Source organism: Gymnogyps californianus, chromosome 21 (genome assembly GCF_018139145.2).
Source record: "Gymnogyps californianus isolate 813 chromosome 21, ASM1813914v2, whole genome shotgun sequence".
In the NCBI taxonomy this organism is placed as follows: domain Eukaryota; kingdom Metazoa; phylum Chordata; class Aves; order Accipitriformes; family Cathartidae; genus Gymnogyps; species Gymnogyps californianus.
The window spans coordinates 8,704,768-8,720,064 of NC_059491.1; the positions used below are offsets into that span (position 1 = coordinate 8,704,768).

At 55.4% G+C, this 15,297-nt stretch overlaps 1 protein-coding gene across 1 annotated transcript; it reads left to right on the plus strand.

The window, feature by feature from the left end:
* The first annotated feature begins 1,023 nt into the window (after positions 1-1,023).
* SLC2A1 (solute carrier family 2 member 1) lies at positions 1,024-13,480 on the plus strand. Its single transcript, XM_050909332.1, has 10 exons — positions 1,024-1,100; positions 6,068-6,160; positions 10,481-10,641; positions 10,834-11,074; positions 11,459-11,621; positions 11,703-11,890; positions 12,012-12,116; positions 12,218-12,319; positions 12,618-12,821; positions 13,204-13,480. The coding sequence occupies exons 1-10, from the start codon at positions 1,083-1,085 to the stop codon at positions 13,399-13,401; spliced, it is 1,473 nt and encodes a 490-aa protein (XP_050765289.1). The 5' UTR covers positions 1,024-1,082; the 3' UTR covers positions 13,402-13,480.
* The last annotated feature ends 1,817 nt before the right edge of the window (positions 13,481-15,297 follow it).

The window sequence follows — 15,297 nt, forward strand, 5'->3', positions numbered from 1 at the left end:
TTCACCTGCACAGATGCACGTGCACGCTGACGCACACGCACCCCAATGCGCTGCACACGTGCACATGCATGCAGGTGCACGCACACATTTACATGTGCACACACGTGCACACGCGTACAGGTGCACACACACACGTGTGCGTGCGTGTGCGCAGAAACACACACAGGTGCGCGCACATGCATGCACACAGGCACACAGAGACGTGCGCGTGCACACACACACACGTACACACAGCTCAGGGGCTTGCAGCGAAGTGCTTGCACAAGTGCACACACATGTACAGGCACACGCACACTCATACGTGCACACACAGAGGCACACAGGCACGTACAGGCACATGTGCACACACACACTTGCTCACTCACGCGTGCACGCACACGGGCACACTCACATGTGGACACACACGCATACAGGCACGCACACACACGGAGGTACAAGCACACACACTTGCACACTCGCGTGCGCACACGCAGAGGCGCACACACGTACAAGCCTGCACACACTTGCACACTCGTACGTGCACGCCCACGCGCACAGGCACACCCCCTTGCACACCCCCGCGCGCACCCCCCCCCCCCCCCCGCAGCCACACACCCCCACCCTCGCGCCCCCACACGTGCTCGCGCACAGGCGCCCGCGCTCGCACACCCACACGCGTGCAAGCCGAGGCACGCACGCGCCGGCAACACGCACGCGCGGGGGCGCGCACAACCAACCCCCCCCACCCTCACCCCCCCACGCCCACGTGCAGGCCCACACGCGCGCGCCCCCGCCCACACCCCCGCGCACGCCCCTCCTCGCCCCGCCCCTTCGCCCGGCCCCCGCCCCCCTCTCTCTCCCCCCTCCTCCCCTCCCCGCGCCTGGCCCCGCCCCCTCCCCCGCGCCGCCCAATGGGCGCCGCCGCCCCGCGCCGCCGCGCGCCCCTGCTCGCCCGCTTTCTTAAGCCGCTTCAATGCCCCCGCCGCGGTCGCGCGCCACCGCTCCGCTCCGCCGCGCGCCGCTCCGCCGCCCCCGGCCCCGGCCCCGGCCCGCCACCGCCAGCCCCGCCGCCCCGCCGCTGCCGCCGCCGCCCCGGGGCCGCCATGGAGACCGGCAGCAAGGTGAGCACGCCGCGCGTGGAAAATCCCCGCCGTCCCGCTTCCCCCCCACCAACCCCCCCCCCCCCCGCCCGCCTCCCCTCTCCCGCCCCGTGTTACACAACGGGAGAAAGAGCGATCGTCCGCGGGCGATCCGGTTGGGGAGAGCAACCGGGTTACCTTTGGCCTCCTCAGGCCGCTCGGGCGACGCTGGGCGCAGCTCGCGGCGCGGACGCGCGTGGGTGCCCGCGCGTGGGCTCCGCCACGCGAAACAAACACTTTTTTTTTTTCTTTTTTTAAAAAAATTTACCTCAGAAACAAGGGGAAAAACACCCCGAAACAACCCACCCCTCGGCGCTTCGGAGCGCGGCTGAGAGGCTTTGGGGGGGAGGGGAAAAAAAAAAAAAACAAACCCCAACCTTTTTGAGGTGAGAAGATGCAAAGGAAAAGAGCCAAAAAAGGCACTTTTGGCCCCAGTTTTGGGGGTGAGGAAAAGGCAACAAGGGCCCAAAAGTGTTACGCTTGCTTTTGGGGGGTGCAAGGCTGGGGTGACACTGTGTGTGGGGGGGGAACACCCCTGGGACCCCCCCCGGCGATGCTGGGGTACGGCCGGGTCGCATCACGGCGTGAGCTCTTGGCGCTGTTTTGCCCCAATTCCCATCAATTTACTCCCTCTCCCCCCAAAATTGAGTTATTAAATAATATAAACTGCCGGTCGACAGCAGCTGAGCCCTCCCAGCACCACAACCCCCCTCAAATAAATTGATTTATAAGATTAGAGGTGAGTTAAAGCGATGCGATGTCAGGTCCTAAATGAGGAAGGTGAGTTAATTGCGGTGGGGTCGTTAACGTTAGACCCCGGGCTTTGCTTGTCCCGGCCTCGCTTGGGGATGCTGCCTCCCGAAATATTTCCCTCCTGGGAGTGTTTTGGGATATATTCAAGTATGTAGGGTTTTTTGTTTTGGTTTGGTTTTTTCCAGGGAAGGAAATAAAAAATTCACTCCGTGGCGGTGCAAAGCGCTGCGCAACGCGTAATTAACAACAAAAACATAATAACTTTATTCTAATTAAAGGTGTTACGGGAACGACTCCTCTTATTTTTCTCCCCAGCAAACAACTCCTTATTTTTCCCTCCCCCCCCCAGCTTTGGAGCATTGGGAATACTAGTGGGTTTTTTAAAATTTAAATTTATTTATTTTTTTTATATATATATATATATTATATTTTTTTATTGTTTTATTTAAAGCTGGCTGTACCCCAGCACAGGTTTTTTTTTTGGGGCGAGGTGTGGGTTTGGGGCTGGGAGCCGGGAACGTGACAACCGGCAGCGCGTCGATGGGGGGAGGAATTAAAAAGAAATTTGCTCTTGTAACGAAGAAATCTGATGCGCTGCCGGCCGGGCTTAACTCCCGGCTACCGAAATGGAGCCGGAGACGCGCTCCCTCTGCTTTTCCATCTTGGTAACCACTCCATTAGATACATTTGGGTTAGAAATGATTAATTTTTTTAAAGTTAATTAATTGCAGGAACAATTTGCTGCGCTCTCATGGGCGATGCTTAAATCCAGAGTGTGTCTTGCAAGGAAAAAAGGGATTTTTATTGAAGCAGCTGGCAGTAGGGATGCTGGGAGGTGGGGGACAAGCTCACCCCTCCGCCCTTTAAATTTAATATTTAATAATATTAAAGTGGGACATGCTTTTCTGCCAATGGAGCTGGGCTGCTCTGGCTCTTTGCATGCAAAAGCATTTCCCGGGCTCGTCGCAGACGCTCTTGCGGTTGCAAAACTCGGAGGGATAGTGTCGCCGTCCCCAGCTGACCTTTAAGAAAAAAAAAATAAATAAAAAAATAAAATAATGCCGCTCTGACTCCGCTTCCCCTCACTGCGAGTTTTCTCCCACGCCGATAATCTCCCAAAATCTCGGCTGATCCCTGTGGTGCCGGTGTTACCTCCCCTCTTCGGCTGCAAAAAAAAAAAACCCAACCACCCCCATCGGTAAATGCCGGTGCTGTGGCACATGCCGTGGCTTTAGGAGCAGGTTTTACCCGGTCCTCGGTGGGTGCGTAAGTTTTTCCTGGGCTGGGAGCCAGTGTGCAGCCGTGTTATCCCGGGCAATGGCCGGATCCGGTTATCCTCACTCCAGTGAGGGTGCACAAGTGTGCAAGCGAGTGTGCAAGCATGCAAGGTGCTGCAAGGCTGCACCCCCTCCCCGCAGTCAGCCCCTGTGTCCATCCCAGGACGGGATCTCTTGCAATCAGCCGCTGGGATGCTTGTTAAAGCCTCGTGGCTAATTTTTATGGGCTCTTTTTAAATGTGGATTTTCCTGAAATTCCCTCCTGGGACACTTTTTTTAAAAAAATACTATTATTATTGTTGTTTTTTTTTTTTAAAGGGGTTATTCATTTCCTTGTTCCATGAGGCAGGCAGCATCCTGAAATTCTTCCCTGCTGGAGAAAAAAAAAAAAGGGTAAAAAAAAAAAAAAAAAAAGACTTGTAAAGCGAAACGCTGCACGTTTAGGGGAGGTTGCTGTCACCCCATGGGTCAATATCTCGTCCGAGCGTCCCGGCTTCCGCATTCGAGTGACGAAGGAAGCAGGAAGCAGCAAAACAAATAATACCTGGATTGATTAAAATTACAAGTGCCGTGCTCACCTTTCTGTAAGGTATAGGAGTTAGTAGGGAAAAACCCGCGAGTGTTGGATATGTGCAGGCTGTAAGTAAGTTTATTGCACAAAAGCAAGAAGGGGAAGTATGTTGATTCAGGTTTTTTTTTTCCTGAACTCCAAATAAAGCTGCTGTTTTCTGCAAGCAGTTAAAAAAAACCAAATCAACAAATGCCGCACGTGGTCTTGCAGAAGTTTCCTGTGCAAGGCTGCCCTTAAAAATCAACTTCTTCATTTATTTATTTTATTTTTTTTTTTTTCCCTAACTCTCCATCTTAAGCCTCTCCTTTAATGGCGAGGTTAAAGCCGAAAGGCTCCCGGATCGGGCTGGGCAGCGTATTTGGAACTGGGAAGCCCGAAGCGAGCGGGAGGAGCTGACTCACGGTGACTCTGCCCGGGGAGAGCCACCAGAAATGCCGGCAGCCGTCCTACCAACTCTGTCCCTTCGCCTCTTCAAGCTGCTGAAGTTTAATAGAAATATAAAGGGTTTTTTGCTAAAGGTTAAAAATACAAAGTTTTTTTGGCGAAAGGTTAAAAAATTAAGTTGTTTTTTGCCAAAAGTTAAAAATCTCAGTTTTTTTTTTCCTTTGCTAGAGGTTAAAAATTTAAGTTTCTTTTACTTTTGCAATTTTAACCTCTAGCAACGGCATTTTATTATTTAATTCTTTGCGGGGTCGTGGCTGGTGTTGGAGCGAAGAGGTGTTGCTACTCACCGCCTGCCCGGAGCAAAGTTCACGCCGGTGTGGTGCGTCCCTGTCCCCGCGGCACGGTGCTGCCGTGACTCACCCGCGCGCTCGCCCTATGTGAGGGATCGCCCGTCGGCTTTCCTGGGGTGAGCGAGCCGGCCTTTGGCGATGAAAAGGAAAAATTGCTACCCCAAAAAGCCAAGAGATGGCCCCCAAAAAGCAAAAGGGGAAAAAAAATCACCTGAAACTCCATAAACACCCCAAAACAAAAAAAAAAAATTCCCCCAAAACATGCAAAACCTGACACCCCCCCCCCCCCCATTTTTTTAACAACATTTATTCAAGCGCAGGTTGCTTTCAGCATTCCCGGTATTGCCTGTCGCAGTTTTGCGGAGCGACGGGCAGATGGATGAGGTTGGAGTTGGGATTTCAGATTTTTGGGGGGCTTTTTCCTTGTTTTTCTGGGATGCCAGCAACTTTCCAGCCTGTTTTTGCCCTCCCGAGCGGGGCATTTTCTTCTCGGGATGGGTTTATTCAGAAGCGCCGAACAAAACCGAGTGCTAAAACCTCCCTGATTAGTTGTGTTGGGGCCAAGCCTAATTAATGAGCTTCATTAACGGGGCTGGCTTTATTCCCTGTTGCTTTTTCCCTGCAAACTTTAACGCGGGGGGAGGCGGCTTGGCCGGAGAGGCGAGGTCAGCGAGCAGCACTTATTTATAGTTATTTCTGTTATTTATTAAAAAAAAAAAAGAAAATATCCGATTTTTTTGCGTCCGCCTTGCAATTAGCCCTCCTGATTTAGAGGTTGCGTTTAGGTGGGGTCTGGCCAGCACCAATCCCTTGGGAATACTAATCCAAGATGCTGGGGGAGCATCCCTGGGTTGGGGTGACGGACCGGTACCGGGGAGAGCCCCTCAAATGAAGGGGCTTATAAATTTCACGTGGATCATCCCAAAGCTGATTAACCAGGAATGTCGGATCCTGGTTCTCGGAGCTGAGCACCGGGAAAATCTCCTGCCTGGGATAATTGGGCCGTTAACGAAGGTGGCCTGAGCGCTGGCCTGCCCTGACCCTGCTCCCAAACAAGGCTCCGATTGTCTCTCCGGCTGAAGCGGGAGGAAGAGGAGGCGGGCGAAGGGTTTGCCAAATAGCCGGGACTTTGCTTAGCGACTGTTAATTAGGCTCCGATGCAAAAACTTCGTTAGTGGCGGCTGTCCGGGGCATCCTCGTGCCGATGCTGGGACGATGCTCGGCCGGCGGCGTCACCGCGGCATCCCCAAAAGCATCTTGTGCTGGTGTGCTGCCAGGGTGTCACGTGGAGCCCTCGGAGGGGATCCTGCGAGTCCAGATAAAACCTCCTGCCCTACTCCAGAGGCAAAAAATTCTTGGAATCCCCAAACAGTATTTTTTTTAAGCCCAAACCAGTATTTTTTAAACTATTTTTTCCCTTAGCCCACGTGGATGCCATAAAAAAAGCAAGTTTTCTGTTTTATCCTGCATATTTGTGCTCACAACCATCCCTCCTCCTCCCGCAGCTCCTTGGGGTGAAGCACTGGGGGACCTCTCCGATCGGGGGGGGGGGAAATAGCTGGAACCCCAAGTTTAACCCCTCTTTTTTTTGTTTCCTTCCCCCTTTTCCTGCAGATGACGGCTCGCCTGATGCTCGCCGTGGGAGGAGCGGTGCTGGGTTCCTTGCAATTCGGCTACAACACCGGTGTCATCAACGCCCCGCAGAAGGTGAGCGTGCGCCGAGCAACCTCGCCGTAGCAAAATTCTAACCCCCTGTGCCCGAAAACAAACCTGCATCTGCTGCCAGCCCGGCTAAAATAGTACATCCCGCTAGGCAGCTTACTGCCTGTAATGGGATTTGCGAGGGACTTATTTAGCTCCCGCCTTCCCAGAAGAATTAGTTTCCTCCTTGCTTAGCTTTTTTGCTGGGAAAAATCCCAGGAACGCGTGCAGGATGCTCTCCGGGTGGGACCGGCGTAACTTTTAACCTCGGCTTTTAGCGAAGGTCTGGGAGTTAATTAGGGTTTGAGTCATCTCGAAGCGGGGGGAATGACTGCTCCGATGGGAGCTTTGCATCCCGGAGCGTCGTCGGCAGGGCGTCCCCGGGAGGAGAGAGGGTCGGCCGGGGCGGGCTGCGTGCGAAGGGGGACGGAGAGCAGGAGGTGTTTGCTCCTTCCCCTAGCGTAGTGCCAGGACCCTCCAGCGACCGGTAGGTACGTGGGAGCCTTGAAAAACTTGACTTTCCCCAAATTAAGCGGCTTTTTGAGGTGTTAAAGGCTTGGAAACGTTAGCTCGGAAATCCCATGTGGTGCTTGCAACGTGCCCCGGGCAAAGCTCCCGTGCTGGGGTGAGGTGTCGAAGGACAAACCGGGGTCCAGCTGCTGCCGCGCGAGAGCGGAGCCTGTCCCCGAGCATCATCGCAGCCGCTGGTGCACCATCCCAAATAATTAAAACCACCAAGGCAGGATTCACGCCGCGAGAGCATTAATCTCATTACCAGCGAGCGGGCTGCAAAAATCTCGTCTCGAGCGCCGAAAAAACTCCTTGCAGGAGAGAAGACCCCGTGCAAAAACTTCCCAGACCCCATCAGCGTGGAAAGAGCAAAAAAGACACAAACTGCCTTTATTCGAGATATTGCATTAAACTGTATTTAATCACGGTGAGCGGCCCGAGCGGGATTTCACGCGGCTGGAGGCTGCGGCTCCCGTCCAGCACCCTTGGCGCTTGCACCCACGGTGCTCGCATCCGTCTGCCGAAAGCATCGCCCTGCTAAAAAATCCTGACCCGCGCTCGCCTTCCCCTGGACCCGTCCGCGCTGGCCATGTTTGTGCTCGCCCGGCGGCGAGCATCCTCCTCCTCCGGAGACTGGCGATGGGAGCAGCGTTTGAAACGGCGGCGAGCTGGGAAATCCCTGGAATCGTGCTGAGGAGCTGCTTTCTGGCATCTGCCCTCTTTTTTTTTGTTTGTTTTTTTGTTTTTCTGGTTTTCCCCCCGAGCTCCGGCACCGTGGGGAGCAGGCGCTCTGTAATTACCGCCTTGCGTCGGAGCCCGGCCCCTGCATCCCGAGGACGCGCGTCGTTTCCCTGCGGCTGACGGACTTTTCTCCGTCTTCTCCTGACCCGGGCGATGCTGCTCTGGGTGACGTGGGCAGGGATCACGCCTGAGCCCGGGGTCTTCCCTTGGGATTCGGCTCCAGTTCCTACGGCCCCCCAGCAAAGCAAGATCCGCTCCCCCCGCCCTCCCTCGATGGGTGTTGCCTCAGTTTCCCCCATGCGTTTTAGGGTTAAACCCTTGGGGTTCAGGCCGGGGATGGGCTGCGTATTTTAGGGGCGAGTCACCCGGCGGGTGACGCTGCGTTCGGGGGTGCAGAACTGACGGGGGAAAGGATTTGGGGTGCTCTGTATCGGGGGCACGAGGGGAGGCAGGATGAGTGTTGCCCTGGGTAGCGGGGGGTTCGTCCCACCTTTAAGGGTGGGGATGAACTGGGGCGCGGGATGGGGGATGCATTGGGGTGCAGGATTGGGATGCGTCGGAGTTGGAATGGGGATGCATTGGGATTGGGGTGCGTTAGTGAGCAGGGTTGGGATGGGGGATGCATCGGGGTGCGGGATGAGGATGCATCGGGATAAATTGGGGTGCAGGATTGGGATGCAGGATGGGGATGCATCAGGATGCATCGGGGTACAGGATTGGGATGGGGATGCATCGGGTTGGATTGGGGCGCAGGATGGGGATGTATGGGGGCGCAGGATTGGGATTGGGATGCATCGGGATGCAGGATGGGGATGCATTGGGGTACAGGATTGGGATGGGGATGCATCGGGATGCAAGATGGGGATGTATGGGGGTGCAGGATTGGGATGGGGATGCATCGGGGCGCAGGATGGGGATGTATGGGGGCGCAGGATTGGGATTGGGCTGCATTGGGGTGCAGGATGGGGATGCATCGGGGCACAGGATTGGGATTGGGATGCATTGGGGTGCAGGATGGGGATGCATCGGGGCACAGGATTGGGATTGGGATGCATTGGGGTGCAGGATGGGGATGCATCGGGGCACAGGATTGGGATTGGGATGCATTGGGGTGCAGGATGGGGATGCATTAGGGCACAGGGTTGGGACTGGGATGCATTGGGGTGCAGGATGGGGATGCATCGGGGCGAAGGATTGGCATGGGGATGCATGGGGGCGCAGGACCGGGATGCATGGGGGCGCAGGACCGGGATGCATCATTCCCCTGGCTTCAGCAGCGCAAGCGCAGCAGCGTTTGCTGGCAGCAGCTCCCCGCGGCCGGCGGCCTCGCAGAAAGGCTCCTTTCTCACGCGGAGGGCTGAGCGCCGGTTTTGCGGTCCTCTTAATGTAGTCCTCCCCGCCGCTGAAACAGCGGCTTGGTGTTTGTGGGGTGTTTGCAGACGTGACGGGTGGAGGAGACGGCCCGAAACTGGGCGAGGGCTGGTAGAAAACACTCAGCTGAAATGAAATTCGGGCGAGAGAGGGGGGGGCGGGGAAACCAACCCAACTTTTGGGAAATGCAATTATTTTTTTTCATGCTTCTCACTTTAAACTCGTAATTTTTCATCTCCTCCTCTCCCAACAACCGGCTCATGCTGGGTTTTTCCATCCATCCTTTTTTACGGGAGGAAAGGGGGCCAGGAGGGGGGGATTTGGGTGTTATTTTTTGATAAGCCAAAGCGCAGCCCAGCATAGCTCAGCCAGCGCTGGGGCATCCGCTGTCGCTTGGATTAATTTTTTTCTGTTTCAAGGGGAGAGAGCTGGAGGCTTTGGGGAAAGTAGAGAGGAATTTAGAGCACCGCAAGGTTTGGTGGGGTGTGTGCAGAGACCCGCTTACCCCCACCGAGAGTCCGAGCCAGTCCTGGGTTCTCCAAATTATTTATCAAATATTTATTTTGGTGATGTTAGGAAGAGAGGAAAAAGCCCCCAAAGCATCAAAACCTCCAGGGGAAGCAGGAGGCAAACGAAATCACTTAAATATTGGAATCCCAATGGTTTAGGGGCTTTGTAAAAGGAACAACTTCAAAAAAAAAAATATTACATTCTTGAAATTTATAGCGAAGCAGGGGGTGTATTTCCTGCGCTGCCTCTGCCAGGGGCTCTCGTTTGTGCTTGAAGCGATGGGAAAACTAGAAAACGAAGCGCGCTCGTGCAAACACTTAATCGGGAGCTGAGCGCGTGCGAGACCCTTTGAAGCGGCGAGGTCTTTGAGCCACTTGCTGTCCAGCAGCAGCTTCCCCTGCTTGCACGAAATCTCCGCTCCTTCCCGCCAGGGTTGGTCAGGCGTGCTACCGAGCCCGTTGCTTTTTTGGTTTGGGTATGGGTGACCCTTAAATAACTTATTTGAAGCTTTCAGCAGTGGGCTGGCTTTAAAAATACATTAAAAAAAAAATATATATATAAAAAAGGGCGTTCTGTGAAGTTGGTAATTAAAAACAAGCGCCTGTCTTGGATGTTAGCGTTGCGGAAGCGTTGCAGTAGCGCAGAATTACAGCAGAAGTATGGCGCTGCGGAAGTATTGCAGAAAAAACCTGAGACGTTAAATTCAAGGGAGCATCCAGGGGGATGGGAATTGAATCCGGCTGCCCGGATGGCGCTCCTGTCTTCCTCACCTTCCTCCAGCATCTCTCCCATCTCCCCCCCGCCCTGCGTTGCTTCTCCTCCGGGGACGGAGGCATCCTTCCCCGCCTCCCGTGCCCCGGGGAGGAGTGTGACCTCCCCGTGGCCGTCTGGCGAGGCGAAAGAGGTATTTTGGCAACGCCGAGCCTCTCTCTCTCGGCAGGGCGAGATCAAAACCTGTCCGGCTGCATTTCCCCCGCGCATCCCATCAGGTTTCCTCCCTTGGGTCGGAGCCCAGCCACCGGCCCGGCGGCTGGGCGGCTCCCGGCTCCGTGACGCATCGTCTTGTGAGCCGCGCTCGCCGGCCAAGGGTCTGTAGGTGGCTGGGCTGAGGCCGGGCAATTCATAACACCGGTGGCACAGATGAAACGGGGATGGTTTTAACCCGTGGCTTTGTTTCTCCCCCCTCTTTTGCAGGTGATTGAGGACTTCTACAACCGTACCTGGCTGTACCGCTATGAGGAGCCCATCAGCCCTGCCACCCTCACCACGCTCTGGTCCCTCTCTGTCGCCATCTTCTCCGTCGGAGGCATGATCGGATCCTTTTCCGTGGGGCTCTTTGTCAATCGCTTTGGACGGTGAGCACCGAGCGTGGTGGACCTGTGGTGGACCTCAGCGGGGTGGGGGGGGGGCATTGTGCAGCCTCACCCCACCCCAGCATCCCAGGGACACCTCCCTCCTGCCGAGAGCTGATGTTTGGGTTCTCCTGACGTCCCTTCGGCCTCTCCAACACCCGTGGTCCTCCTCACCCTCCTCCCTTCCCTCCCCAGGCGCAACTCCATGCTGATGTCCAACATTCTCGCCTTCGTGTCCGCCGTCCTCATGGGCTTCTCCAAGATGGCGCTCTCCTTCGAGATGCTCATCCTCGGCCGCTTCATCATCGGCCTCTACTCCGGCCTCACCACTGGTTTCGTGCCCATGTACGTGGGCGAGGTGTCACCCACCGCGCTCCGGGGCGCGTTGGGGACCTTCCACCAGCTCGGCATCGTCTTGGGCATCCTCATCGCGCAAGTGAGTGCCGGAGAATCGGCTGCGGGAGGGGTGGTGGTGGTGGTGGTGGGTTCCTCCATCTTTGATGCTGATGTTGATCAGGGTCTGCAGGGGATGGTGGGGTTTAGCGCGGCAATGCAGAGCGTTGCCCGTGCTGTGGATCTGCATCTTCAGATGGAGCTGGGGCTGGAGGGATGGCCCCGGAGCTCAGCAGGAGCAGGAATGCTGTGAGATCGTAAAGTTTGGGATGGGCGGCATCACGATATGACGGCTGTTGGCCAACCGGAAGCAACAGAGCTGTCCACGTCCCTCTGATGGGTGTCCCAGCCTGTAGCGCACCCATGAGCAGCCGAGTTGGGGCCAACCTGAGCTGGGAAAGGGTGGCTCAACCTCTCTCGTCCTCAGGTGTTCGGTTTGGACTTGATCATGGGGAACGACTCGCTCTGGCCGCTGCTCCTGGGCTTCATCTTCGTCCCCGCCCTGCTGCAGTGCGTCATCCTGCCCTTCGCCCCCGAGAGCCCCCGCTTTCTCCTCATCAACCGCAACGAGGAGAACAAAGCCAAGAGCGGTGAGTGACCCCCGTCCCCGAGCTCGTCCCGCCGCGCACGAGGCTCCTCGGCGGCTCCTGACTCCACCTCTTCCCCTTAAGTCCTCAAGAAGCTGCGGGGCACGACGGACGTCAGCAGCGACCTCCAGGAGATGAAGGAGGAGAGCCGGCAAATGATGAGGGAGAAGAAGGTCACCATAATGGAGCTCTTCCGTTCCCCCATGTATCGCCAGCCCATCCTCATCGCGATCGTCCTGCAGCTCTCCCAGCAGCTCTCGGGGATCAACGCGGTGAGTTTTGGGGGAACGGGACACCCGGATGCCGTGGGTTGGCTTGTTTCACCCAGAACTTGGGTCGTGCTGGCTCCGAGACCTGACTCCTTTCCTCATGGCACATCCCTGCCCTTTGTAGGTCTTCTACTACTCCACCAGCATCTTTGAGAAGTCGGGTGTGGAGCAGCCCGTCTACGCCACCATCGGCTCTGGTGTGGTGAATACGGCTTTCACGGTTGTTTCGGTGAGTTTTGGCCCACCGAGCTCTCGCCGGGGAAGGTGAAGAGAAGGGGGCTTCCCTCCAGGCTGGGCTTGTGCTGATGGACGCGTGTCTCCGTCCGACAGCTCTTCGTGGTGGAACGAGCCGGACGCAGGACCCTCCACCTCATCGGCCTGGCGGGGATGGCGGGGTGCGCCATACTGATGACCATCGCCCTGACGCTGCTGGTGAGCGCTGGGCGTCGAGGGGACGGGTGGGGCTGGGAGGAGGTCCTGCCCGCTGCCCCTCGCCTGTGGCGGCGAGGAGGAGGAGGAGGAGGTCTGGTTGGGGAGGAGGAAGGACTTGTCCTCCTAGAGGTGACGGCTGAGCCGTCCCCACTGCCCACGTGTCTCTCGAGCTCCCCTCTCCGATGTGGAGAAGCCTCACGGCGCTGCGCTTGCTTGAGTCTCGTCGTCTGGGGTGGCCAGATGCTTCGTCCCCCTTCGCCCCTCCGACCTTCTTCTCTCTCTCTCTCCCTTGGACTAGGACCAAATGCCCTGGATGTCCTACCTCAGCATCGTGGCCATCTTCGGGTTCGTGGCCTTCTTTGAGATCGGTCCAGGCCCCATCCCTTGGTTTATCGTGGCAGAACTGTTCAGCCAAGGCCCTCGGCCCGCTGCCTTCGCTGTTGCCGGGCTGTCCAACTGGACCTCGAACTTTATCGTGGGCATGGGCTTCCAGTACATCGCGGTAATCATCTCCTGGTGCTCTCGGTGGGAACGGGGTTGGCGGGGCGAGCCTTACCTTGCGCCGGTTGGGTTGTGGGACTTGTCGTGAGCCCTAAAGCCTGGACTGAGATGGTTTGGTTGGGTGAACGCCCCTAGGGAAGAGGGATGGGGGCCGGGATCTAGGGAAAGAGCAGGGAGTTGGACTTGAGGATCCTTATGGGTCCCTTCCGACTTGAGAGACCCTCGGGAAGGGGAGGAGGACCCAGGTCCGGGACCGTGGTGGCCGGTACGGGCAGGACGGTGGCTGGACGGCCCTTCGGCCGTCGCCCCGCTCCCGGCACCGGTTGACAGAGCGCCGTCTCCATCCGCGCGCTCACCCCTTCCTCCTCTTTGCTCCTTCCCAGCAACTCTGCGGCTCCTACGTCTTCATCATCTTCACGGTGCTGCTAGTCCTCTTCTTCATCTTCACCTACTTCAAGGTGCCGGAGACGAAGGGTCGGACCTTCGACGAAATCGCCTCCGGTTTCCGTCAGGGGGGAGCGAGTCAGAGCGACAAAACCCCGGACGAGTTTCACAGCTTGGGCGCCGACTCCCAGGTCTAACCCGCCCGCGGCTCCTCCCGGCCGCCCGCCTTCCCTCCCGAGTTCCTTCGGCTTGATTTTTCTCCCCCCCCTTTTTTTCCCCCCCTTTTTTTTTTCCCCCTTCCCCCCCCTTTTTTCCCCCCCTTTTTTTTCTTTCCCCCTTCCCTCCCTTTTTTTTTTTTTTTTTTTTTTAAAATGCTTTGTACAGAAACCAGGCAGGAGGGAGCGGGGGGTTCCGGCTCTTGGGCATGCACCCCTTTTCCAGACTCCCCCACTGGTTTATCGGGGACAGACAGACCTATTTTATTATTATTATTATTTTTTTTCTGCTAGAAACGATTTTTTTTGTTGTTGTTGTTTGGTTTTTTGTTTTTTTGTTTTTTTTTTTTAGCTGGTTTCGCGTCCAGGATTTCAAAGCCAATAGATGTTTTAAAAACCAATCACGCGACCTCCGCCAGCGGGAGGGCGCCTCCCTTTTTTTTAACGACGCGATAGGTTATTTAACGAGAAATCACGTAGCGGAAGTTTTTAAAGCTGGAAACTTATTTGTGGGTGGGTTTTGGTTTTTTTTAACGTTCTAATCGTAGAAAAATCAAATTGACTAAACCAACAATTTTTTAAAAACAAAAAATACATATATAAAACCAACGAGTTATTTTTTAAAACAGTCTAATTAATTTCAAGCCCCCGGTGGGTTCGGGGACGGCGGAGGGGGCGGTTTTTTTTTCCCTGAGGACGGAGCGATCCGGACCGGAGCGGTTGGGAAAGTCGATGCCCCATCGTGCGGCCGTCTCCGCTCAGCGGCTTCTCCTCTCCTTTGCCTGAATTCCAGCCGGGAGGGGCCAAGGGCCGGCGGGGGAGGTTGTCTCTCTCCTTTTATTGGGGGTTTTTGGTTTTTTTTTTTTTTTTTTAATTTCTGGTTTAATCTCGGCAATATTTGCCTGACGGTGTTACCGGCAGCACGAACCGGCAGCCGCACACTACAGCAACCCCCCCCCCCGCCCCGGCTCCGTCGCTCCCGGTCCCGGCCTCACCCAAAATTCATCGTCACGCAGATACATCCATTTCCTGCTCTGTTGTATAGACTGGAAGATATTTATATTATATATATTTTTGTTCAATGGTTGTTAATAGTAGACTTTTAAGTTATAGCGTTTCTGATTTGACAAGCAAAGTACTGTAAATATTCTCGGAGTATATTCACATTGTATAATGTATACAAAAAAGGTACAGATGCAAAGGTATAGTTTCTATAGCGACTAAGAAGAAGCTTGTACACGGCGAGGATGACTTTTGTATAGTTCCTTACCTGCACTGTAGTTGTATCTATTGCACTGAATTTCAGGCTGTAGTATATTAAAAAAAAAAAGAAAAGGAAAAAAAAAAAGAGGAATACTGTCCTTTTCCAACAAAACTGAGAAAAAGGAGAAAAAAAATTTAAAAAAGCATCCCTCCTCCCCGCGTGCGGCGGCTGGGGGAGCTCCTGGCACAGGCCCGAAGCCCCGGGCCCCTGTTTGAAACGGGACTTTTCTTCTCTGTGTAATTTATTTGTCTGTTTGGGCAGTGACCACGCTCGAAAGAAAATAAAGGTCGGGGTGGGGTGGGGTGGGGAGGAAATAAATAAATGAAGATACCCTGCGCCAAACTTCGCGCGCCCAGCGCGGCGCCCGGGGTTTTTTTGGTTTTGAAAACGTACACGGAAAAACAAGTGCCAAGAGGAAGGTGTGCGGTGTGCTAACAATAAACGAGAATGTATGCGGCGACCCAGCCGGCTGCGTCCTGTGCCTTTATTTCGGCTTCGCCCGGCTTTCCTCTTCCCTTTGGTCGATGGTTCTGGATGGGGTGAGGGGGTTTTGGTCTTTGCTCCGGGATGTGGCGACGGATGGGAAGCTCGGAGCATCGCAGCTCCGGCGGGAC